The 27,095-nt window shown below is 38.3% G+C and overlaps 1 protein-coding gene across 3 annotated transcripts in view; it reads right to left on the bottom strand.

Moving 5' to 3' along the window:
* MTM1 (myotubularin 1) overlaps positions 1-27,095 on the bottom strand; it is a 57,320-nt gene that overhangs the window by 4,875 nt on the left and 25,350 nt on the right. For all 3 annotated transcript variants that reach the window (XM_067548118.1, XM_067548120.1, XM_067548119.1), the window contains 7 exons: positions 17,568-17,651; positions 15,451-15,600; positions 13,651-13,839; positions 9,858-10,043; positions 8,266-8,472; positions 1,997-2,089; positions 100-213 (listed from right to left, as the gene is read on the bottom strand). In XM_067548118.1, the coding sequence (XP_067404219.1) occupies positions 100-213; positions 1,997-2,089; positions 8,266-8,472; positions 9,858-10,043; positions 13,651-13,839; positions 15,451-15,600; positions 17,568-17,651 (1,023 nt within the window). The remainder of the gene's footprint in view (positions 1-99; positions 214-1,996; positions 2,090-8,265; positions 8,473-9,857; positions 10,044-13,650; positions 13,840-15,450; positions 15,601-17,567; positions 17,652-27,095) is intronic.

The raw sequence follows: 27,095 nt of genomic DNA, 5'->3' as shown, positions 1-27,095 counted from the left end.
GCCATTTTTGCTACATTAGCTATACAAAGCTTAATTTTTTTAAAATGAAGATCATATATTTCCTCATGCCATAGTCAAACAATCATCAGTTTTACCTACCTCTTTTTCTCTAACAGATTCACAGCTGTACAAGAAAGTACCAAATCGACAACTATACAAATGATCCAGAATTGTAATCAAGAACTGTTCATTGAATTCAAAAGCTGTTGGAAACTAGGCATAAAAAAGTTATGGTTAGAGATTTGTTTGTGTGCGCGTGTATATATAAACAGTCTGATTGAACAGCTAGTTTAAAGAAGCCATTTAGGAAACCGGTTATTAAATTTATCTAAAAATTAGGTTTCCTACCACAAAACTACAAACATGATAGATTAAATGCTCAGACAAGAGATCAGAATGTAGAAGTGTTGGTATCTTATCAATGAATGCATTAGTGCACGTCCTGTCAGATCAATAATGTTGCTTTACAGTTTCTGAAGCGAGAGATATAAAGTTGGCTCTGCCACTCTAAAAATAGATGAAGTCTCATCTTGCCTAACAAGCTGTTTTCCTTGTTAAATCAGGAACTTTTTCACTTTTGTCTCAAAAAAAAAAAGATTAAGACGAAAGAAACTACATGCAGGAATTAGGAGTTGATAAAGATAAGGGATCGCTACAATTAAGCAGAAAGCTGTTGATTTTTCTATGACAGATTTAGTTTAATATTGGAAAAAATATCTGTTTATCCAAACAAATGCAAGGAGGGGCTTATAGTGGGCAAAAGGAAACTGCAATACTTAGTGTAATAATACTGTGCAGCCAACTAAGTGAACTTGCACATTTCTTCAGGTGCCTGAAGTGGGGATAACAGATTTCTATAAACAGAATAAGCTGCAAAAGGGTATAGCTGAAAGACAGGGATCCACAAGATAAGATTCAACAGAAATTCAAGGCAAAAGTTCTGTCTCAGTAATGTTAGCTAGCTAAACACTGTACTTTTATGAATAATTTAGCTCTCTAGCAGAAACAACAATTCTTCAAATATTAGTGAAATACAGTTCTTCAGCAACGGTACCATGAAAGATTGTTAACTCAACTGCATCAAGATTAGACAGCCAAACTTATTACATTTAAACTAGTAATAGAATAGTCATAGGCCTAGTGAACTAGTGACTATGCTTTGCGCTGCCACATGGGGGAACCAGTATTTAATTTCCAGGTCTTAGCTCTCATTCTTGGTCCTACATGGACTAGGTGTGCTATAAAGATCATAGGCATAGTTTTGCCCCTTAATCCCAACAGTCTGTCAGTTTATGGAGGCAAAACTGAGTGGCCCCAAGCATCCTTTTCAAGTTTCCATAGGAAGGACAGGAGCAATGTCACAGTATCTTCAGGACAGGCCATTAGGATTAAAAAAGGGGGAAAAGGGAAACAATCTCAATGCTCTGAAAAGGTGGGAAGGAACTGTGAAATAACCAATAGCTGTTTGATAGACCTAGACTGACACTCAAATACTTAAAGTTTGTTTTGTCCTTGCATGACAGAACTGTGTTTCTAGGAACAGTTTTTGGAAACAGTTTTCGTAGAATGATGAAATAAAAGAAAATTCACCTTAATACATTAATGCTAGTTGCTGTAATTATATGCAACAGTATCACATCATTACAAACATTCATAAAAGCATCTATTCAAGATATGTCATAGTACAATCCTTTAGACATGATATATTGGTTAATGAGCAAAAGGACTGGACATAAAACCAGCATATTTTCTACTCTGAAATAGTGAAAACTTGCAACTTGGAAGAATGGGGAGGCTTAACCAAAAACAAACAAACAAACGCTGCTTTCTACTACCTGGTCAGAGCAGAAAACTTAGGTACATCGATTTGGGGGTGGGGAGGTGTTGGTTTTTTTTGCAGTACGTTTTTTTGGGGGATACAGACTTTTAATTCAAGGATTATTTTAAAATATTATTTGCTGGATATCACCATCTTTTGGATATGGATAGAGCATACCTGTTTAGACATTTGCCACACACAATCAATGAACTGAAGAAAGATAGGTGATCTATCAGCATCAGCATGGTTTTTATCACCGTGGCCTATTCTCTGAAATGAAATAATGCAAGTTGAACGTTACTCACAACTGGTTTTGGTATATAGCTGTCATCTATTTTGATGTCTTTTACATTAAAAGTTTAAAGATTAGTAAAATAAAGCAATTTTAACTCCCTAATACAAAATTAAAAGGACATCAAACCAATAAACAGAGTCAACTATTCAGAGTAATTCACTCCCACCCCAAAGATGTTAAAGCAAGAAACACCAGCACAGTACCAAAAAGCTATTTCACTTATAAATGGAGCTCAGTTGTGGGAGGGGCAGAATCAGGAGCAATAAAACATTTGTGTATGGTACAGATCTAATACTACCATTATATTTAAAAAGCAAGAAATATTTTGAATTTCAGCTCCACACGTTCATCTTGCGGGTGCTGATAACCAAATAATCCCTGCTTTATTTGTGATTTAAGCAATCAGAAAACCTCAACAATGGAATTATGGTCCATTAATCACAGATGCCCATAATTTCTCTAGCCTTATTTAAATAAAATGGTTCACCCAATGGCAGGGAGGCTGAACAAAAATCCCTCCTTTGTGGTGGACATGCACTGAATAGTGAGCCATGGAATGGGTTCATGGTAAGATGTGTCCTCGACAGAAAATTCAGGTTAGAGGGGAAAGTTTAGGGGTGAGTTACTTCACACTGAAGAGGGCTGCTAAGTAAGTACACACCACCCAATGATACATCAGGCCTGATACGATTATCATACATCTCCCCCACTGCAACTTGAGACCATTGCTCCTTGTTCTGTCATCTGCCACCACTGAGAACAGCCTAACTCCATCCTCCCTGGAACCCCCTTTCAGGTAGTTGAAGGCTGCTATCAAATATCCCCTCTTTCTTCTCTTCTGCAGACTAAACAAGCCTAGTTCCCTCAGCCTCTCCTCTTAAGTCTTGTGCTCCAGCCCCCTAATCGTTTTTGTTGCCCTCCGCTGGACTCTCTCCAACTTCTCCACGTCCTTTTTTGTAGTGGGGGGTCCAAAACTGGACACAATACTCCAAATGCGGCCTCACCAATGCCGAATAAAGGGGAATAATCACTTCCTGCGATCTGCTGGCAATGTTCCTACTAATGCAGCCCAATATGCTATTAGCCTTGTTGGCAACCAGGGCACACTGCTGACTCAGATCCAGCTTCTTATCCATGGTAACCCCAAGGTCCTTTTCTGCAGAACTGCTGCCTAGCTCATCGGTCCCCAGTCTGTAGCTGTGTATGGGATTCTTTCGTCCAAAGTGCAGGACTCTGCACTTGTCCTTGTTGAAGAAGAGGGGAAGAGTTTAGGTAAAAGTTGGGGAAAACCACGCTGGAGGTATATGATCACCCTGGGAAAGTACTCCAGAGGCAAATGAAAAACACTCAATTTGTATGGAAAGAAACGTAAGGTAGTCAAGATTAATAAGAAAGCAGCTTAGGCCTGGTCTACATTAGAAACTTTTGTCGATCAAAATCAGCTTTTTGTACAAAAAACAGAGGAAGTGTAAAGACTGCAATCATCCCTCACCTCCCGCCGACCCAATTCCCTTGATTTTGTGACAAACTAAAACCACCTCGATGAGAGGCATAGAGCTTTGTGCGTCAAACTTTTAGTGACAAAACATCAGTGTAGACACCACGCTTGGTTGTGTCATGGTAAATGGCCTCCAGGAAGTGTCCCACAATGCCCATTCTGACCGTGTTGCCCATCAGTTTGAACTCCGCTTCCCTGCAACCATCCGCCCCTCCCCTTTTAAAGTCCCAGGAATTTTTGAAATTCCACTTTCTGCTTGGTCGGCATGGAGAGCTCACATCTCATCTTCCCAGTTGACCATGGCGGCTCCACGCACCAAACACTCTCCTGCTTGGAGCACACCAGCGCTTTTGGATCTGATCAGCATTGGGGAGAGGAGACTATGCAGCTTTCAGCTCCGCTCAAGCCGAAGGAACTTTGATACATATGGTCAAATTTCTCATTTAATAGCAGAAAAGGGCTATGAACGGAACATGCAGCAGTGCGATGCAAAAATCAAGGAGTTGTAGCATGGGTACCAAAAGGCTAGGGAGTCAAACCATTGCTCTGGTGCAGAGCCAAAGACCTGCTACTTCTATAAGAAGGTGGAAGCCATCCTCAGTGGTGACCCCACTGTCAAGAGACCCATGAACACCTCTGCGGGCCCGGAGGCAACAGATGCTAGACTCAACCCTGCCGAAGCAGTCATGGACGAGGTCGTCGAGTTGGAGGACGATGCAGAGCAGAGGACCAGGTCACTTGCTGACATGGAGAGCCAGGACCTCTTCTCAATCCCAGAGGGTTTGAGCCAGTTTCAGCCCTCCAGTTCCAGCACGGAGGATGCAGGAGATGGGAGCTTGGATAAGTGGTTTTTTTGGCTGATGCTGCTCAGTTACACCCAGGTATAGCTGTCCTTTGCTTTGTTGCATTATACAGCTGGTTGAAGGGAAAGAAATACACAAGAGTAGCTGTGTTTGCATGTGCTTCCCATTCCCCTGTTCAGCTAGGCAGTGCAGCAGCAAAGTGTATTAATGCACACAGATTTCACAGGAGTCCTCCAGAGAGATCTCTGGGAAACTTTCCTGGAAGTACTTGCCAATGCTCTGCCAGAGATTCCTTGGCAGAGCTCCTTTGTTTCTTCCTTCACTGTAGGAAACTTTCCCGTGCCAATCAGCCATCACTTGTGCAGGGATCAAAGCAGCACACAGGCAAGCAGCATAGGGAACCGGTTTGAAGCTGCTCACATGGAGGAGATGCGCCCTAGCATCCCTGTTTACTCTCAAGAGTGAGATATTGGTTTCTTTGGCCCCTGCCTGTGGAAAATGGGGGGACAATTTGAAATTTTGTCTCCATCTACCTGCACCAATACCCCAAGCAACAACAAAGAACCTTTTTGCCCAGCTTGAGTGCCCCCTCTCTCCAGGTACAACTCACCATACCCTGGTTGATCATTGAGCTGTGTGCTTGCCAGGGGACAGTGAGAAAGAGGTATTTTACCGTAATGCATCAATGCTCTTATTGCACTCACAATAATGCTTCTGTTCATTGTGCTTCTACAGATGTGCCCTTGACGGGAAAACCCTCAAAACCTGCTGAACGCCTGTGGCTGATAAGAAAACAACCAAGAAGAAGCAAAGAGGAGATGTTCCAAAACTCCTCCAGTCCCCTGAGGCGGAAAAAAAAGAAAAAAGGGCATGGACACACACAGTGTTCAAAAATCAGAAAACTGATAGGCAGGAGAGGACGGAAAACCAGGAGCGAGTAATAGCAGATCATGACCGCATGATAAAAGCCATGGAGGAGCAAACAGAGCTGCTACAGTCACTCATAACGCTGCAGACTGAATTCAAACATGCTTGCCCCCTCTTGCAGCCCATAAAGAACTGTTTTCCATATCCTCCCCAAAGTCCACCCACACATTCCTACCAAACTCCTGGCCCATCTCAGTACCCTGTTCACTCTATCCCTTTGGACAGCTTTCAGAATGATAGCTGGACTTACACCAGCTATCATAGCTCACACTGCCCTCATGGCTTTCTCCCCTCTAGCTCAATTTTTCATGTGTATTGTTATTTAATAAAGACATATTGTGTGAAGGATAAGCAATCTTTATTTGTCTCTTGCATACAGTGGTTGCACCTCACATTGATACATAGTGCAACCTGAATAGCAGTCATAGCACAGCACGGTGCTGTTTACAAAGACACCTTATTGGTGCTCGTTGTCAAAATAGTTCTTCAAGCCTGCCTGATTCAAATGGTCCCTCACTGTGCCCCTCCAATAGCCCTGACATCTGGTTGTTCACATTCAGCCAGAAGGCTATCTGCCTCTCTACTCCACCCATGGCGAAACTTTTCACCCTTAGCTTCATAAATATTAGGGAGCACACAGAAGGCAGCTATAGCCATAGGAATATTTTCGTCATTTAGGTCTAGCCAGCCATAAAGCCATCGCCAGCAAGCTTTTAATCTGCCAAATGCACATTCAATGGTCATTCTGCACCTGCTCAACCTGTTATTGAAGTGTTCCTTGCTGCTATCCAGGTTGCCCATATAAGGCTTCATCAGCCATGGCAGTAAGGGCTTGGCTGGGTCTCCTAGAATCACTATGGACATTTCAACATCCCCCATTCTTTTGGTCTGGAAAGAAAGTCTCTGCCTGCAGCTTTAAGTACAGGCCAGTGTTCCTCAAGATGCGTGCATCATACATCTTCCCTGACCAATCCATGTTGATGTCAGTGAAACGCCCACGATGATCCACAAGTACCTGCAGTACCATAGAGAAGTACCATTTTCTATTGATGTACTCTGTTGCAAGATGATCCGGGGCCAAAATTGTGATATGCATGCCATCTATCTCCCTGCCACAGTTAGAGAATCCAGTTACTGCAAAGCCATCTACCATTTCATACACATTTCCAAGACTCTCAGTCCTTCGTAGCAGAATGCAATTAATGGTGCTGCACACTTGCAACAACACAGCTCCAACAGTGGACTTCCTGACTCCAAACTGATTAGCATCCAACTGGAGTTGCCATCTTCCACACTGCAATCACGACACGCTTCTCCACCAAGGGGGCAACTCTCATTATGGTGTCCCTGCGCTGCTGGGCAGGGGCAAGCTCTGCACAGAGTTTCATGAAGGTGGCGTTGTGCATTCGAAAATTCTGCAGCCACTGTTCATCATCCCAGACCTGCATAACAATGTGATCCCATCACTCAGTGCTTGTTTTGTACGCCCAAAAGTGGGGGTGCACCTTATGCATGTGTGAATGCAAACAGTAATCCAGCATTGTTTGTTTGCATGACACACAGCAGGTTAGACATCTCGGATTCCAGTTCCGACTGGGAGTTCCTGATATACTGCATGACCAACCGCAATGTGTTCAGAACACTGACAATAGTGAAGAAAGGTGCAGGATCCATCCTTTCAGATACAGATGGCAGTCGCTCAGGAAACCGGGGCCGTTGAAAAATGCCACGAAACACAGTCGGAACCCTGTGGAATGACGGGATGGAAATCACTGTATCATGGGACATTGAGCCTACATCCATGATGCACTGCGATCCTCTCCACCTTCCCACAACCCTTAGCAGCACCAGGTGGCGAACTGCACAGTGGGATAGCTCCCCACAGTGCACTGCTCTCACTATTTATGCTAGAGCACCAAGTGTGGATGTGCTTCAGTGACACAATGAATGCTGTGTGGATAGACACAAGCGTTGTAACTACAGCTCTTTTTGATCATCACTGCAACTTGCATCAACAAACCTTTCTAGTGTAGACAAGGCCTTAGTTCTTCAAAACCACAAGCTGGGGAAAGGGCAACTAAAATCCCAATTTTGATGAAAACCTGAGGTGCAAATCTCAAGGGTTTAAAGAGACAATGGCACAAACTTAGGAAAATAGACAGGTCTTACTGAGAGATAATGGCTCTGAAAATGAGCCTCATGTGAGAAATGCCCTTGAAAAGATTGGAAGTATAGGGTTAGGACCTTAGAGATTCCCTCTCACCTCAAAGACATAGAAGGAGAGAGCTGGACTTGGTATTATGGCATAGCAGTGCTTAAATCCTATGATGAAACCTGTTATGACAAATTCTAGGACATGCTCGAAGAAGGTGGAACTCTCTCAGCACATCACCTAGAAAAGGTTGTCCAGATTCTTCCATCTGTGTGTCTCATTATGATCAGTCAGAAAAAAGCCAAGAAAAAACTGCTGGAGTGAGAAAGTTGAATTTATGGTCCACGTTTCCAGTATTCTTTGCTGTGTCCTAGAGGCCTGTGGAAAGCTTTCACTATTCTTTGCCTCTTTACTGCTGCCTGATAAATGACACCATCACACTAGCTGTTCTGCATTTCCAGCAGGATGCAAGAAGGAGAGACAAAGAAAATGAATTTTGCAAAAATGAAATAAATGCTATGGAACAGCTCCAAGTCTAGGCAAGGCTGATCATTCTGCTCAGATTTATTTTTCTTCATTACTTTAGACTGACTAAAGAACAGATCAAAATTTGACATGTTGATCAACTGAAAAGTTGAACACATTTATTAGAACTTTAATCTAGCATTCAAGTTTTAATACAAGCATCTAAAGATCTTCCTTGTTTTAGAATTTACAGTGTACATAAAAACTTTCAAACAGGTCCTTTCAATTATTTTTTCTAATGCTTACCGATGCAAATTTGTGTCCAAAGCTTATCCACTCCTTTTGTACCAGAACTTCAAAACCCACAATTGTTCTGTAGTAGCTGTCTAACATCAACATAGCTAGAGAAGTTAATTGTGCTGTTCGGTCCCAACCATCGCTACAGTGTACCAACACAGAGCTCTTCCCTGAAGACACCTTGTCTGCCACTTGAATAGCTCCTGTCAAGACAAGCTGACAAAGAGGTACAGATACCAGACAATGCAAAAGGTTAGTGTTATCATTCCAGCAAAAATGATTGATTTCTTACAATTTTAATTAAGACTCGAGGAAGAACACATGTGAGTGTGTGTTAAATTGATCAGACTTTTCTGGGAGTACAGCAAGCGACTTGCAATTTCTATGGTTAAAAAACAAAAAGTGAAGACCCAAACAAGACAAGACAGAGTTTACTAAGGGAAAAGAGAACCAACCTCATCTCATAGCAACTTCTCAAAAATTGGACAGAAAATAGTATCTTTACCATAATGAACAACAGAAAAGCTTTTTTAAAATAGGAAATACCTACCCAACAAGAAATACCCACAAGAAATACCTGTGTTAAAAATTACACACTTCATTTAGTTCCTTTTGAGTTCCAATTGAGATAGATTCAGGATTGCTAAAAAATAAAGGCTGTTTTATCCTTTTCTCACGTTTATTTTTGCAACCATTCACTTAGAATGGAAATTCTGAGGGAACAGTAGTTACTGCAGTGGGGCATACATTAAGTATGAAAATGCAGAAGTGTTAGGGGTACAAGCCAAAAAGGCCAACCTACAAATATACTGCCAAAAACATTTTTATGACCATTAATGAACACCCTAAAATATTTTATTTCAGTAACGAAGTGGAACAGACATTCCATTTTCAAAGAAAATGTTAAAAAAAATCATGTAATAAACATTGCTAGGCTAAAATTTGTATGTTTCTTAAACTGCAGTTTACTTAAACATGCAGCAAAATAGTTTACTTTTCTCTGTGTTCATGTGATATTGCAACTCAGGATCTGTGTTTTACAACACTCATTTAATCTTAAATTGTCTTGTACTTACACAACTATAGAGTACCTTCATCTTCTCCCAAAAGTGAGATGTCAATAATTAAAATGATGTCACCTACTGTTGCTAAATAGGGATATTAGCATTATATATTCTTAAAATTAGTACAATCTAGACAGAGTTATTTGATATTAATACATCTATAACTGAGTAATTTTACAGCCTGACTAATCAAAGGTATCAGACTATGTAGAGTGCATAAATGCTGCCTCTTATTTAAAAGTATTCTTTTGGAAAGTAGCTTCTGTAATAAAGACTGTAAATCTGATATTTGCAGAAGTCCTACACTACAGACCAACTCTTTGTATAGTTTCCAATGAGCAAAACAGTAAGACATTTACAAGATCATCCAATTCCAGAACTGCAATTAACTACGATTCTTCAGTAATCACACAAATCACAAAGCAAATTAATGTAGTTTTTATTTTCCAAAAAGGAAAAAAAAGTCAAACACCTTATGTAAAATAAGTGAAAATCTGATCCCTAGAGAACAAATATTATTTTGTGCTAGAAACTTACCTTGATATGTTCTAACCAGTGAGTTGATTCCAAACTAGATAGCCAGTGAGAGTCTTCTACATTAGGATAAACAATGTCCTTCACCTTTTTTAAAGATTCCCGCATGACATGAATATTATGAATATCCAGGAAGAAGAGTTCTGCATTGGGATATGCATCATCACCTTCATAACCTCCCCCAGTGGCCTAAAATCAAAACAGATTTGAATTCTATTTTTAGTTGTCATTTAAACTCTGCTGAAATATTTCAATGAAGATGGAGGGAATTAAACATTCTTTAGAATACCTTGCCACATTACCAAGACAATTTATGAGGAAGTCCACCTATATAACCCAACTACATTAGGCAAGCCCTCTTTTTTCATTATATTTAGTAATTACTATATATAATCTTTATTTCACCTCAGATACAAATGATATAATAAAGAAATTGTAGAAAACATAAACCCAAGGTTGCTCGCTTTGTGTATGGCTATGCCCAATAAATGTCCTTTGGTAAAAGGTCTAACTAAGTGCAAAACTGTCCCATCAATCTAGTTCTGGAACCTTCATGAGTTGCTGCTGCCACCCTATCTTATGATAATCATATCAGGCCATGAAGTTAGATAATGAATTTGGCAACTCTTATATGGTCCTTTGTAAGGGCTTGATCCAGATGTCAAATCTGAAGAGCATCTCTTTCCTTACATTACACTCAAAATCATGAGCCTCTCCCGACAACTTGCAGAATGGATCTCTCTTGTTCCTATCTCTTGATTTTCATTCCTGCAGCATGCCCAGTCCACAATCTCATGATAGTGGATGTTACTTTCCAAGATTCTCTGACATTGATCAGAGGATCTTTTAACGTTCGACAATTTATTTCAGCAAATATTTTCCTTGATAAGGCATCAATATACTTGATCGTTGTCATTCCTATCTGAATTTCCCATCTTCCAACTTTGGCAAGATCACAGCTATCTCATTCCTACATATATAAACATGTGACCGAATCCACTGAAAAGTCAGTTTAGTGCCTTGCTTTTTGATCCTTCTTATGAATGAAAGTGCTCTGGTTTCTTTGAAAGAAATAGAGGATCACTGCCTGAAAGTCAACAAACATCACAACATCCGACTCTATTTCTGCTCTGCACTTGCAGTGCAGTGAGAACAGCTTTCATGTCAGCCATATAATTTGAGCAGATATACTCCAAACGAATGCTCTCTTGTACTCTGTATTAGGTTCTGGATACAGGCACCACAACCACCAGTTCTGAAAAATTTGTCTGACAAATCATCAGTGTACACCTGAAACTGTTTTGCCTTGTAACTGACGCTATTGGATGATCTATTCTACAATCTTCTTTAGTGTAGCCAAGTCTGTGTGTTCCTTCAAGCAAGGTTCCAAAAAGGAGAGACATTTACTAAAGGAAATAGGTTCATGTGGAGGAATTATTGAGCATACAAGCTTCCTCACACATTTTACCCTCCCCCCATTATCAAATGTTTCCACTTCTTTTGTAGCCTTTATGCATATTTCAAAACAAGACGATCGTTTCAACCTTGATTTAGTTTTCCAGTTCCTGAACAGACCTGAAGAATGATTATATTCAGGTTCTCTATCTTCATGAGTGCCAAAATTAGGAAGAAAAACAAAACAGTTATAATAATGTTGGCTAAATTGTGTAGGGGTGGGTCCCAGAATCCCTGGATTGGATTAAATTAGCCAAACAAGCAACAACGGAACAAGCACCACATCAGACAGGATCTAGACTGTGTCGAGGACAAATGGGTATGCGTCTGGACTCCATATATACACTTAAGTGATGGTGGTAAATAGCCTTCCCTTGACCAAATACCAATTCCCTTAAGAAAACAGACACCATCTTATTAGGATATCCCGCTGTCTAACCATATTGGTTTGTTTGTTTGAATTCCTGCACATTATTTCTACTAGTTAAACACATTTATGTTTTAAGTATTGAGGAAATTGATTTAAAACAAGTGGCACTCAGATGGACTAGAAGAAAAAAATTAAAAAGTACTCTCCACAAAGCAGCAATATCTCAATTTTCTGATTACTCTTAGTGAATTGTATCATCAATGGTATAAATGAAACGCAACATCAATGGTATAAATGAAACTTGCAAGCACAAGTTTACTGATATTGCCACGAAGAGTGTCAAGCTTTCTATTTTTCAGCGTCCTGTTTATTTGCTCCTAGAATGAGTAAGTGATTAAATAATAAAATTCTCTATAGCTTGAACAATAATTTTTACAGACAAAATTAAAGGAGTGATCACCATCAGCTTTACTTTGTGAGTTTTCTATGAACAAAACTGTTTCTACCGATTTTATGTGCCTTGCCTATAACACATTTTAAGAGTCTTACTCATAAGTCACCGCAATGCATGCTCTCTCGGAAGTTCCACAAGTTCCATGGAATGTAGCTGTGGAGGCTGATTCCTGCTTGGTATTTGAGGGTGTGGGGAAAGACAAATACACGCCCCTGTAGCAGTTATGATAACAGACTAGGCTTCCCAGCTGTCTGAAATCACATTTCCCACAGACAGTAAAAATTCAGCCAAACCATCTGAACTATAGTGAGAAATGAGTATATGCATAGCCCACTATCACTACCGCCACCATCACATGACCGTGCTCTCTCAATGAGTTAGAGCAGCCATCCTGCCCCTAAAATGAGAGGTGCTTATATATTTTATTTCCTCTGATTAGGTTTTATCCATCCTGGAGCAATGAACAATTGTTATTTCAGCTCTAGGGCTGCCGTAATTCCTACTGGCTGTGTGGTCTTGGGCTGTGGATGAAAAATGACATCCAACCCCCACGGAGTAAGAGTCCAAAATCTTGTTTACATAAAAGTTATCCAAGGCAAAGCCAGAACGCTCCATTTTGCAGCTTTCATTTGCATTTTGACTTTACACTACAGGCCAACCCTTTGCACTATATAAGTCAATGTCCCTCAGGCCCAGCAAATGCACCTTTTCCACTGCTTCTACAATTTAGAAGATTGAAAATACTCTGTATTGATCAGTCCTACTTGGCCAAAAAATGTGTTTTAAAAGGACAACAGATGACAAAATATTTAGAACATTTTTATAAAAAACTGAAAAATTGTGCAGGAAAATTACAATAAAAGAAATGTGTGTGTTTAAGATTTGGCCATAATCCATCTTTGAATTAAGTCCAAAAAATTTAAATCACTTTTGTAAGAAATGGCATTCCTTCCACAAGGCAAACCACAAGAGGATTACATGGCTGTAACAAAGAGATAAATGTTTTGGTCACCCACTAAAATTGAGTGTGCAGCGTAAAATGTAATTTGTGGACTAAAATGCAGCCAGTTGAACCAAAGACTTAAAACACAACCAATCAGATTAAAATCTAGCTAAACTGTCTCTGTGATAAAGTACATTCCGTACACTTCAGAGAAAAAATTAAAGCCGTATTTCTTTTTTAATAAGCTATTCCATATTACAAGGAAGCAGCCTGATAAAGTTTTTGTTTATGTTTTTGAATTACAGCAGTGCAAAAATCATCTTGCAGAGTGCATTTTTATCCCACTTTCAGAACTCTTAAGTAGTCCAACAAATTTATTATACATATTGTACTAGAGGCTTCCAAGTTCCTCCACTTCTGTGAGGACTGCAGTGTAGTGTGGTACTACTAGTATTTTGTTGACATTTTATTTTAAACTACCTCCAGTAAAAAAAGACACTGTTTCTAAAAACCTCTTTACAGTTAGAAACAGCAAATTTATGACACAATTGCTTTTTTACTTGCATCTACTTACCTTGTTGGCTACCGCATTTACATTGGGTCTTGCATCATAGATCGTCAGTTTTGAGATTTGTCCATTAGCATCTCTGATATCATCAAGATATCTTTCATCATCTTTATTCCTTTTCCCACTCATACCAACAAGAGGTTGACTGGAGCGCATAACAACAGCTTGGTTCTCTGGATGAATCCATGACAGCACCTAGTTACATCCATAAAATGTTAGCAAGTAATACATTCTTTGAGAATCACAAGTTAAAGCATCCAAGTTATGTTCTTTACAAACAGTTAATGGGAAGGTTAAAATATTTGGACCTTACTGAAATGGAAGAAATTTGAAAGTTAAGTGTGTGTTTTGTCTTAGGAGCTGAGAACTCCTATGTCTAGGTAAAATATTGCACAAGAACTAGTGACATGAAAAGAGTTTATTCTCTTCTTGTGTATGTAACTCCTATTTAGGTCTCTTGAAATTATACGCACGTATACAAGGCCAAGTGTACTCTGTAACTTCAGAATTCAGTTCTTTTCATCTCATCTTTTGTTAAGCATGTATGGCTGCATACATAATTTCGAAAATGCAAACTGATCATAAACTAATGTAGCAATGCCTGCCTGAATTAGCAAAGAGCCTGAAACAACAATTCAGAGGTGTGAACAGATCCCATAACATTTCAGTTAGAGTCCCCATGATTCTGCAACTGTACAGTCTGGCATTTTTCCCATCATGTCACATAATTCAGCATTTTTGCTCCATCTGGGTGCCTGAAATTTTGTTCCAGAGAATGGAAGGGAAAAAAACTAGGCAGCCTAGTTTGCCATTTTATGAGAACAGTTCAAAGTCTGCGGAACCAAAGAGATGAGCCTCTAGAACTGGCTACAAATTATCCATATTCCCTGGCACATAAAACAGAAAGAAGATTCTGAGCCACCTTGACAATACTACAAGAAACTGAAGAGCAGAGCAAGGCCACATGGTGAGCATCTTTGTGCAGGAGTATACTGGACCTAGTAAGATTTAGATGAGATTAGTCTGGTTACAAAAAGAACTAACAGTAAATTCATTAAGTAACCTTAAGCATGTCACTAGATTTGATCTAACTTTTTTTTTTTTTTTTTTTTGGTACGAGTGCACTTTAACAAAGAGGGAAGGTTAAAAACAAAACACAAAAAACAAACAGAAATCAGTCAAAATGATGTATACTGAACTAGAATTTTTAATGTGTGTATATATGCCTGTAATTTGTTACTCTGTGGTTTCTAGTCTAAAGTTAAATTTTAGGTAGTCCTAGAAGAATTTATTTATTTTAATCGTCTAAGTTAAAAAGATTTCTTCCAAGCTATCAAAAATAAAAAAGCAGCTGGCACTTCAGGAAGGACACTATACAGGAGGTCTGGCATTATAAATGACCTTGATATTTGTGTTCAACTGCCAGGTGGTTTGCATGCATATGAGAAGGGTAACATTTGTTATCAATTCTTAAGTGCATCCAACAATAGTCAGCCCACAAAGTAGTGCAGATGGTGGCCTGAGGCTCATGCTTTGTCAACAAAAGGGAATGTGCAACAGTGGCAGTTACTACTAGGGAAGGGAAATTAGAACAGCAAAATGGGGATGGGATGGGAGATATTTTTGTAGGGGAACCAGGAACAGCGGTTGGCAGTCACAGTAGTTTAAAGCAGTACAATCAATTTAAGTTATTGGCTGCAACATAAAAAAGCCCCCTCATTTCACAGGCCACAAGAATCATACATTTGCATGTAAACTTCAGAGTAATTACTCTTTAAGGCACGTTCTATCACATACAGTACTTACTGGAATTCTATTTCGGGACCTAAAAGCAGCAACTTTCTTGAGATCATCATCTGTGGCATTATATGGGACTACCAAAAGCGATGGATATGTATCACAAAGTCCATAATGTTCATTGATGAAAGTTACTCTCCACTGTTGATTGGGCAGTCCCTTAAAAACAAACCAGGAATAAGGTATGTTTTACTTTGTATTTCATGTCTGTGCAAATTCTTTTTTGTACTTGTTCTTTTACATGCTATTATGGCCACATGGTGGCAACAACCTACCAACTTACCATGGGTAACTATAGTAATGATGATCCAGAACAAATGGAAGCTTAAAAGATTACAGGACCACACAAGACAGGACATTGCTGATGGGTTCAGTCTTTAACAACTATAGTAGCTAAAACACACTTGCCTGTATATGCAGTCCTTTTCACAAATTGTATTTTAACTAGACGGTCATGTAAAAATAATAGTGAAATTAGCAGAAAAAAAATAGAGACAACGAGAGTTCTGTGGCACTTTAAAGACTAACAAATTTAATATTTGAAGACATTAGTGAAGGAGAGAGCTAAGTCTCTCGAAAGCTAATGTCTTCAAATATTAAATTTGTCAATCTTTAAAGTGCCACAGAACTCTCGTTGTCTTTGCTGTATACAGACTAACACGGCTACCCCTCTGGAACTATTCCAGAAAAAAATAGTTCAACAAAAGGAAAAAAACTCCCCCCCTCCAATTTAGGGGTAGAGGAGGGAAAGAAAAGCATTTTTCCTCCTGCAGAGAAAAACTGCCTTTGCACACTCCCTGTGAAAAAAAGGTTATAAAAAAAAGGCACAAAGCTGAAGAGAGAATTAGAGAAAAGCCCTCCCTCTCAAACTCTCTCCCCCTCATACCCTAACAAACCTTGAATCTTATATTTGTTTGAAGTTTGTTGAGGTTGAAGGCAGACTCCTGATTAGATTAGGAAGCATAATTGCATCTTAGCTAAACAGACTACTGATGTAACAGGATGTTACTTAGGAGACTCTATACTCTCAACAAACCATCAGGGAACTTAGAAGGGCTAACAAGTTCCCCATACACACACACACAGAGTGGGATTTGTGTGAGTGTTTTAATTTTTACCTTTTCTTTAGGCCTGGGCCTCTAAACCTCGGACCAAACAGATGTTGCGTGAGTCTGGATACTCCTTAGCCCATCAGAAAATTACAAGGAAAAAATCCAAGACAGTTGTTATGGCTTGTTGTGTAAACATGACTTTAAAACTTTTTAATGTACTTAGTATTTACGCAATATACCATGAAAATAGTTGTGGTATACATTCTCAGATGTGTTCACCTAACTAATAAACATGCCTTCTTAAAATTAAGTACACCATGCCCTTTCCTTTGTTGCCATTACATTTTTTCATATCAATTCAAAATGTGAACTGATGTTCATATAAATAACCACTGTAAAAGTGTTTGCAGTTTCCATAATAAACAATTTTCTAAACTTTTGGAAATACCAGAATGGATGAAATTTGAATATTTAAAGTATCCTAAATGCCTCTGTTACATCCCCACTCTCTCAACTTTTTAAGCAGGACTTAAAATATCCAAAATTAGAAAGACAGATTTCCAGAGTGAAAACTTTTAGATTTTTTAACATTATATTCAGGCCCAGTGCATGCAGAAAATTTTCAGTTAAAAAAAAACCAAAAGAGCTTTTAGAGCTGATTTATAAGCTTCTGAGTTTACAATGTAAAGCCAAACTCTTAAGTGACGTCCTATACTTCATTTTACATGCAATATAGACAATTGAGAACCATTGTAACTCTTCAATAAGTCTACTAAGTAATAATAATAGAGTGGTATAATGGTATTTATCAAGAGTCTTAAAAGAAATACAGAGCTACTCTTTTTTTTCCTCTTTTTTTTTTTTTTTTTTTTTTTTTTTAAGAAGTCTTGGAAGCTCCACGTTTTGTTCTTAATCTTACTTTTTTTTTTGTCAGATCGGTCACCCGCTCTCTACTTCACAATTTATTCCCTCCTCCCTCCCCCACAAAAAGGTTGACAAATGACCTTGCTACTTTCTGAAATGCACATACAAAAACAGATCTCTATACATTTTCAGATCATGTTATTAACTCACTTGTCTCCTGTACTCAGACATCGGATTATAAACCATCCAACCATTTTCAGCAAATTTTTCTTCATTCACAAATGCAAAAAAAGGCTATAAGAGGAAAGACAAAGGAATTAACACACAGAATTTCAACTGAAGGTAGATACACGTAAGAAAGACCCTCTTCAATCATGTCCCAAATGACTGGATCAATTTTCTGGTGTTGCTATACCATTCTATGTTCTATTCAAAGTTGAGGCGAGACAGAGGAATGTAAAACAAAGTACAAGAAACAGAACTTTTTGTATTGTAATCTAGGTACTTACAAAAATCTCTAATGAAACCATGTAAATTTGACAATTAAAAGTGTTTTAACCTAAATTTTTAAACAAAAAGTTTGAAAAAAAGGAATACATAAACCTGTACGTTAGAAGCGTGAAAATGGTAAGATTTTTTTTATATTTTAAAACGAAGCAGGTGACTCAAGTTATTTTAAGATTTTGTTCATTCCAACCAAAAACAACTTTTTTCCAGTAAATGTCAATGCCATTATTACTCAAGACCTCAGATACAAATATGAAGGTGGAACAACAGCTTGGGTTGTCTCTATAAAGATCTTGCTGATCTCTATAAAGGCACCTGAAGTATTATAGCGATCTCAGGACAAAGGAAGCAGATTACCTATCAGTGGCTTTAATGCTAAATTGGAAAGACTCCCTTATTTTTATAAAAGATGGCTTCCTATAGGTTACGCAGCTCAATGATTCAATACTGCTAGATTCACTTGTTTTTTTATTAGCTTATGAGAAACACTGATCCTTGTTTAGAATCCTCTTACCTAGGATTCCTACCAGTAACTTCGTGGTACCCTTTAGCTCCTATCTATTTAATTGTTTTGGCCACCTCCAAGTTACTAACATACTATATAATTCATGCTTTTAACAATCATTGCAATGGTAGCATGGACTCAAAGCACCTCCGTCAATGTGAAAAGCAATGAATCTGTGGTATATCATCTACTGTTAGGCCAGCTGGAGCAAGAAACGTAGGAATTTTTTTATGGCCCAAGTACAGGCAGTGAGAGAAGTGTCAGGATGTTGCCCTGCGATAGCTGTACAACAGCAATAGGGAGGAAAGGGTCAGAGCTCCATCATAGTTGATGTCTAACAATAAGGCAAGAAACCCCCTTGCTAGTCATATGAAAATATTCAGAAAAGATAACCGGATGTTGGAGTATCAAGTCTCTCGGAGCTGTGCAGTTCATACTTACAAGTCTAGAGATGGACTAACCCACAGCCTGCCATGCAGTAATGGGAATTTGAGCGGGAAAGGGGATGTTGATAGGTAAGAATCAAGATTAGATTACTGTGTCTCAGGAGGTAAAGGAATTCTTCACCAATGTGCCATAGGGAACTAGTGTGCATGGGCTTCTTCGGTAGGCTAGTCCTTCCTTTGAACAGGCTGAGCTGCTATGAAGATAGGACCTACAGCCAGCTGTAGCTCAAGGCAACCAGATATTTTTGGTTGGCTCAGGCCTGACGCATTGCACTTGTTTAAATCAGTCACTTATGAGTCAAACATTTAAAATGGAATCCTGAAACAGGTAGACTGGTTTTCACTTTCCTACACACTTTCCTCAGACTGACAAACCTTAAAAATTAATTATCACACACACATTGTAACTGCTTGTACTATTTGAGAAAATACTGCATCTATCTCATTAGAAATGGGAAACAGCTCAAATGCAGCAAAACTACTATTAGACTGGTGTTTACTTCCAAATTAATTCACAGACAAATCTGTAAATAAAATAGTTACACTTTCCCCCTTTATATAGTACAGCCTTCAATATGAGCAAGCTTTAAATAGATTTTGACTGAAATTTATTATACTAGGTAGGGGGCCCATGTCTCTCAAGAAAAAGAATCTTACTAGAAACAGAAGTGAATATTTGAAGGTAGGCAGAAGAACTGTAAAAATAATATAACAAAAAGAATATAACAAAAACACAAGCTCACAAACCACTGAAGTGATGTATGTGCACTGAACTCATAGCACATGGCCATTTTAAAAGGGTTATTTATTAATTTTATCTATCTTTCTTAAGAATCCACCCAAGTGCCTAGCATTACAACGAAAAGGGTAATTTTAAACTAAAGGCTGGTAATACTGGAAATATTAGATATGCCTTAAAGTGATTTCTTAAAACAGGAGTTTGTTGCTTATTCGAAGTGACCCTTTAATGCAGCTTTCACTGGAAAATTAAAAACATTTTCCTGTTCAATCACTGAGAAATAGAAGAAGAATGAGCTGTCGCTGGCACTATATGGCAGCAATTAAATATTCCTAAAGCTGGTAAGTTTCCTGTTAAAATAAAATAAAAAATAAGAAGCTGGTGATCCAATCTAGAAGTAAACAATCAGCAGCCATTTGTCTGTTTCACCATCAAAATAACAAACAAAAAAAATCCTTTTTAGATGGAGAACAACATAGGGAAGCCCTCATTTTAATTTCAAATTTGAAAACTAATATGAGAAAACGGTCTGTGGAGGGGACGAATGCTTATGATGGGGACAAAATTTCTTTTAAAGCAGGACTCTGTTTCCACGCACAGTATATTTCATTCAAATCTTATTTTGAGATATCTAGATATAGAAATTCTAGTCTCTCTTTTAGAACAACAGGATGATCTAATACTTTAAGACAGCATTTTACAGCTAAGAACATGGTATTTTGAAATGGTAAGTTCCTTTTAGGAATCAAGAGAACAGCTATTAGCTCTGAGCTGACAAACTCAGAAGAAAACTAATTAAACATAATGCTCACCTTCTGGGACTTGTAGACTTTCCTAAGTTACCTTAGAAAAGCTAGAATATAAGCAGTCAATTGAACTGCGCCAAAATCTGCTGTATCTCATTAACACATACCAGCACAACACAATTATGAAATACAATGAAGATGTGAAGTTTTAGAAGAGTATGGAATGAAGGAAACATTTTGGGCTTTTCAACATATTTATCTGAACTATCCTCTAGGAGGAGAATCCCAGAATGCTGTACACTTGCAAAATAAATTTTAGGTCTGCTATAATATTTTTGGTAAAAGACAATAGGATTTAAAAAGTGGGGGCCTAATTTGCTTCTGTATCCTTACAAAGGAGTTGACTACGCTTTTACTAAATAGTACATATATCATCCAAATTAAAGGTTTGGTAACTATCAATGATCTTATTCATTAGAGAAGAAAAATGTAGTAGAAATTACTTTAATTCCTGAACATTCCCCCTTTGCCTTCTACTTAAGCTTTCTGTTTTTAAAAGACTAGACACTGTAAGAAGACAAAAGAAGTTAAATACTAGTGTTTAAAACTGAATACAGTTCATTCCCCATCACCTTCACTCCCATCCTAGATCTTTCTTCACAGCAATATATCTCCAAAACAGAACAGTTCCAAAAGGGTTAAATTGCTTCCTTTTCCAATCTCTAATTAACACAGGCATGACTGTTTCATAAGCAGTAAATATTTTGAAGTCTTCTCAGTTAACCTACATTATTTTTATTTACCCCCATACAAGGAGCTTCATTAACTGAGCTAAAGTTTCTTGACTGCATATTCCACCAATGCATACCACTAATGGCAAGGCAATAAGTGTTTAAGTCATTTGTCTCCCATCTACACTTGTCTTATCAGTTCGCTTCCAGCTAGAGCTGGGCAAAATTTTTCATTGAATAGTTTATTCAATGAAAAATATCAGCCTCAAACTATTTGTATATTGGTGACATTTTGATTTTGGGGGGTTGCAATCAAAGTGGCCAAAGATGCCAAAGGAAGAGGTAGCAGTAGTATCATCCTTATACCTTTGAGCTCAGTGGTTATAGGAGGGGGACCTGGATCAGCATTCATGTCGTGTTCCCAGTCAGTACCCAGCCCAGGCCAGAGAAACGAATGATCCAATCCGCGGACCGAATTTGGTGATGAATCCTGGTCACGTGCCACGTAAGGCTCATTGCACACATGCTAAGAAGTGATTGAGACACTCACTAGGAATGTGGGAAACAAAATGACAATTCCCCCCTCTGCCTGACATGGAGAAGAGATTTGTACTCGAGTCTCCCACATTGCAGGATAGTGCCCTAGCCACTGGGCTATGGGATATTCATTGGGGCATTTCATAGTCATTGGGCCAGGGAAGTAAAAAGACAATGAATTTTATAACCTCATGGGCCAGGCACTCGCTTAGGATGGGGAAGACCCAAGTTCAAAGCCCATGCTCCAATGCCTGTTTGTTTAGGCAAAGTGACACGTACACTAGAAAGGCTCTGAAACCACCACAACATTTTTTAAAAGTACAAGATTTTCTGGGGGTCTGACTCATGATTTTTCAATGGTTGGCTTTGGCAATGCAAGGTAAGACTATTCCTTCCCCAAAGAGCTTAAAACCTAAATAAACAAATCCAGGAAGCCTGCCAAATAAACAGATGAAAATATTTTCACTAATTAGAGCTAAAGCACTGTGTATCAACCACCACAGAATCTATGGGAAAGGGGGGTAGCAGGAGAAACATAGAATTTTACAAAAAAGCTTTCAACAAACTTTAGACGTTTATTGGTAAAATTTTTACACTTACAACATGAATAATTTTGTTCACTTCCGTGCAAATGCCAACTCAAATTCCCAATATACATTTTAGCCTCTTCCTCTTCAAAGCCCTCATAGATGTTAAAGTTGAAGTAAGCCTAACTTTACCATCACCAATTTATATATGAAAATGAACTATTTATATACTGTATGATATCAACAGCAAGAGATTTTTGGGCTGCTAGAGGACAGGAAAATTTTGACTCTGGAGATTGTCAGATGACAGCCAGGTTTAGTCATTTTTAGTACATGTTTTACTGGCCTTTTTACATTGAATGTAGGATAACAGCTGCTATGGAAAACAAAAAGGAGCATTGAAAAAACCACAACTGACAAAGGTTTTTCTGTTTCTAACTCACTGGATTCACCCCTTCTATATACTATAAATCTCTACTCTGTTATTCAGTGAAAAGGCTGCCACTTTCACAGCATAAACATTTAAAACAAAGTTGTCATTATCCTCAGCTTTAGAATACTATGCAATTCAGATAATCATGCATCCCTTACCTGATTTTGCCTGCAAATGAAGATCAAACATCTTGTATTTGCATAGTAATTAAAACCTGATTATTCCTGAAATGTAATAACCTCACACTGTCCTACTGAAATTGTTGTGAAGTATTTCAGAGTGAAGCTTCAAGTCAATGTTTTGCAAAACCATACCATGACGACCCATCACTACTCCTACCAATTTTGAACTAATTTTTAAAATGATGTTTCTTTACACCAATATTAGCTGACAATTTTTACCCTAAACCGCTGCCACACTGGGAATAGAAGTGCTTTAGCGATAGACGTTTCACTTCCAACAAAAGTGCAACCCTATTGTAATGTTCTAAAAGCATAACTGATTTTTTTTTATTGCTAGAGACGCGAAGTGGCAGAGAAATTCTTCATTCTTAGATCTCAGTGTCAGAAATGTAATAGTCCCCCATCCTCCAGCTGATGTTTCTCAACAATTAAAGGTTTCTAGTTTATATAAGAGTTGACAACTGAGGGTGAAAGTGAGGTACAGAAATCTTGACAGGTATTATTAGAAAGAAATATCCACCTGTTACTGTTTTGGAGAACAGTGAATGGTTAAAAATACTACTGAACTCAAGTAACTTTGTACCTTTATAAATTAGATTAATTCTAAACACGAGTGTTAGCCTGGGCTATGGGAGTCCCAGCTTCAATTATTGCTCCACCACAAACATCGTGTGGTAAGTCTCTGTTACCCTTTCTCTGTACTTCAGTTCCCCATCTGTAAAATGGGGGTAACAGCTCTTCATTACCTCACAAGTGTGTTGTGAAGATAAATACATTAAAAATTGTGAGGCACTCAGCTACTGAGATGATAGCGCCCATACACTACCTTTGTTAGATTTGTTTCCCGTACCTAGTTTTACAGAATTGTGCAAAAAAAAAAAAAAAAATCTAGAACAACCCAGATAGTTACAGCAGTTATCTACAAAGCCCATTGTCTTCAAAGATGGTTAGTTCTGCACACCACAAAATTACTCACCAGCTGGCCACTGGTTGAGACAGGTTCCTCAACACAAGGGACTTGACACAGGATAACTATGATGCTGAAGCATATGTAATGATAGGAATCCCAGCTAGAGCCCTGAAACCTGACCCAAATTTGACAGGACCCAACAAGTGTTGGGTCAGGGTCAGGTGGGAAAACAGACACCTCTCAGACTCTGGCCAGATCGGATCTCTTCCTACTGCTTCTGGGGTCAGCAGCCACATGCACTGCTCCTGCCAGCGTCCCGCCATCTCGCCGTGCTAGGCACACTGAGGAGCAAGTGACTCCAGGAGTCACAGCACTGCAGGGGCTGTTGGATGGCAGTAGCAGGCAGGCATCCACCACTGCACCAACCCCACGGGCAGTAAGGGGCCAGCACCAACATGCTCAGGAGGAAAGGCCAGGTTGGAAAACCATTTGAGCCTCTTGGGCTTGGGTCAGACCTAAAAATTAGGCCCAAGCAGCTCTCTACACCCAATTTGGGACACCAATGCTTTAGCAGCAGGAACAAAATAAGATATCTGAAATGCTGCTACACACTAAGTGTAAAATGAACTTATTAGGTACAAAACTAGGGAAAAGGAAGGGAAGCGGAAAGGAACAAATTATGTTCTAAGTAAAAAATGCTTCTAAGCACCATGAGTTCGAGAGTATGCTCAGCAATGTTCTGTCAGAGCAAGACTTACATTTCTATTAGTGTGAAGGTCAGAAAATGAAGCCCTATCCACACAAGTGTTAATCCACTCCAAAACAATGCTAGACAGAATATGCCTTTAGCGAGAGTCTACAACAGGCTTGCCCTTCCCCTAAAACACCCTAGTGTTGCAGATTCAGTGGGAACACATGTGTGACTGGCTATCAGTGTTTTAAACAGCACAAGAACTAACTGCTCACCATAGGGCCAGAAAACAGGGTTACTGCAACACCACGTTAGCTCTCCCATCTTTGGTACCACTGGTGCAGCTGAATCAGTGTGATTTTTGCTCGGTTGGGAGTTTTTTTGTTTTTTTTTAAGATGGAGAAAGTATAGACAAGACCCTATAATCTGATTAGTACAATGCTCATTTTAGAGCTATTATATTTGGTGATTGGCAAAAAATAAATATGTACATGTAGAAGAGACTCCAACAGTCGCTACATGCAGTTAAACACACACTGCAGGAAGTTGTACTCTATATCAGAAAGCAGTATTTGTCGTTTACCTCATTAAGTGTATTTGCAAAATAACAGTGTACCTCAGTATTCAATAATAGTAACAATACAATATTATTCCAGGGATTACTGATTATATTGTGCATTACCTTTCATTGTTATTTTGTAAGTTTACCTACCAAAAGGTACGAGTGACCAAAACACAAAAATGCTGCCACATACACAGCAATTTCTGCTAAGGTGAGTTTCCCACATCAACTTTTTCCACTGTAGATGTATGGCTAGCTGTCCACAGCAGCGACTGAGAAATGTAAGCATTTATGCCACTCTTATTTGGTTCTTAAAACAATTGACCTCAGTATTAAGTATTCTTTTTTTAAATCTAAATAAAGTTAAACAAGTTGTGCCTCCTTAGAGAGCAGCACAAAGTCAATGCATAAACCAGCACAGCTAACTTGCACAGACTCAAATATCATCCACAATTCAGGAAGACTTACTATTTTATACAGAAGCCTCCAACTTTTAATATATTGACATATACTAACTATTTTTTTCATTGCCACAATTCAACAAACTACTTATTGAGCATAAGAGTGCACTGCTTGACAGAGAAGTATTAACACCAATGATGATTTTGTTACTTCAGCAGATATGCACAGGACAATTTATTTTTGTGCTTTACAGCTTGACAGGGTGAATTAAGGACATAACATATAAAATATATCTTATTTTTAGATTTTCTAGTTTAAATCAGGTTTGTTCAAAGACTTTTTTTTTTTTTTTTTTGGCCTTTATATAAACAGGAGTTTGCTTTTCCATGCACTGATTTATAAAAAATTAATGTCACAAGTGAAATTTTGGAACAATTTTTTTGACAAGTTACATTACAGTTCACATCTATAAGTGCATATACAGATGTGTAAATTAAAAAAAATATATATGGCCACATAGCGTTTCCCTAATATTCTCTTTTTTAAACAATTCTCTGAAAACTTTTTTTAAACAAATAAGCATTTCTGCACAAAAACACTAACAGTGAAACTAACATTGATTTTCAGTGTCTCAGCATACAGAGAATGAAAAAATAACCCAATGAAAAGTGAATTGGATATTAAAATCTGGGATGTATAATCTAATGTGTTGCTGTAATCATACATAAAGAAACATTTTAACAATATATTAATTTTAGGACAGTGTGCTTTCCCCTATAGTAGACATAGTATAGTTCTAGGAGTTTGATATTGTGTCAATTTAGGATTTATGTAATTTTAAATTTTTGTATGCATGCCAAGAGTTGCTAATAGATACATTTTATAAATTGAAAAGAAAAGAAAATTCTGTAGTGTACACAGTGAGTTTTCCTAGAGATTCCCACAGCTTCCTGGAGGTTCTCTGTGCAGAATAAATCAGTCTAAGATTTAGAAAGACTTGTGTTAGTTGGCCATATGGATACCATTTAGCCTAAGAGACATTTAATGTTAGTCTTTATATTTCGCTTGACTGATCAAGCTATTATTTTGGTCACTCAATTAAAAAAAAGAAAAAAGAAAGCCACTGTATCTAAATGTCACCAGATAAAACATACCCGATTACTGTGTTAAAATGCAGCTCCTCTAAATCCAAGTACTGTACTATACATGCCAGCTTACAATTACTGAATTTACAGTTTAGCTTACTCTCCTGCACTCAAAAAGGAAAAAGTTATATTAGCTGCAAAATTTGGCTTTAAAACAAGTTATTAAAAATAGTAAGTCAACACAGCCACCTAAAAAGACAATTTATACTTAGAGGTGTAATTATTTTCATATACAATTTTTGAAAATAATTCTATAAGTACAACTAAAACTGACAACACTAGGGCATGGATTTGCTTACATTGGGTTAACTTCTTTAAAGTTTTCTTCCATATTTACTGCTCTACTTAAAAAAAGCACAGCTCAGTAGTTTGGACTCCTGTTCAGTTGATAATTTGTCCATCACGCACATCCCAGAATGGAGAGCAGCATGCATACAGATTTAACTGCAGCAGTATTATCAGTAGGACCCCAGTCTTGCAAAGACATGCATACGTGCATGACTTTACTCACATAAGTAATTGCACTGAGATCAAAATGACTGCTCCCACACATAAAAGTTGCACACAAAAGTGTTTTGCTGGACTGAAACCCAAATCTGCTTCTATACACTGAAAATAGAAGTGTTTCACTAGACTGATCTCTTCCCAATATCAAGGAGTCCAAAAATATCCTCT

The sequence above is a fragment of the Emydura macquarii genome, unplaced genomic scaffold (assembly GCF_026122565.2).
Source record: "Emydura macquarii macquarii isolate MOO-44397 ecotype Brisbane River unplaced genomic scaffold, CSIRO-AGI_Emac_v2 contig_1253, whole genome shotgun sequence".
NCBI classification, from domain to species: Eukaryota; Metazoa; Chordata; order Testudines; family Chelidae; genus Emydura; species Emydura macquarii.
The sequence above is the reverse complement of the archived record's forward strand: the minus strand, read 5'-3'. Positions and strand labels throughout refer to the sequence as shown.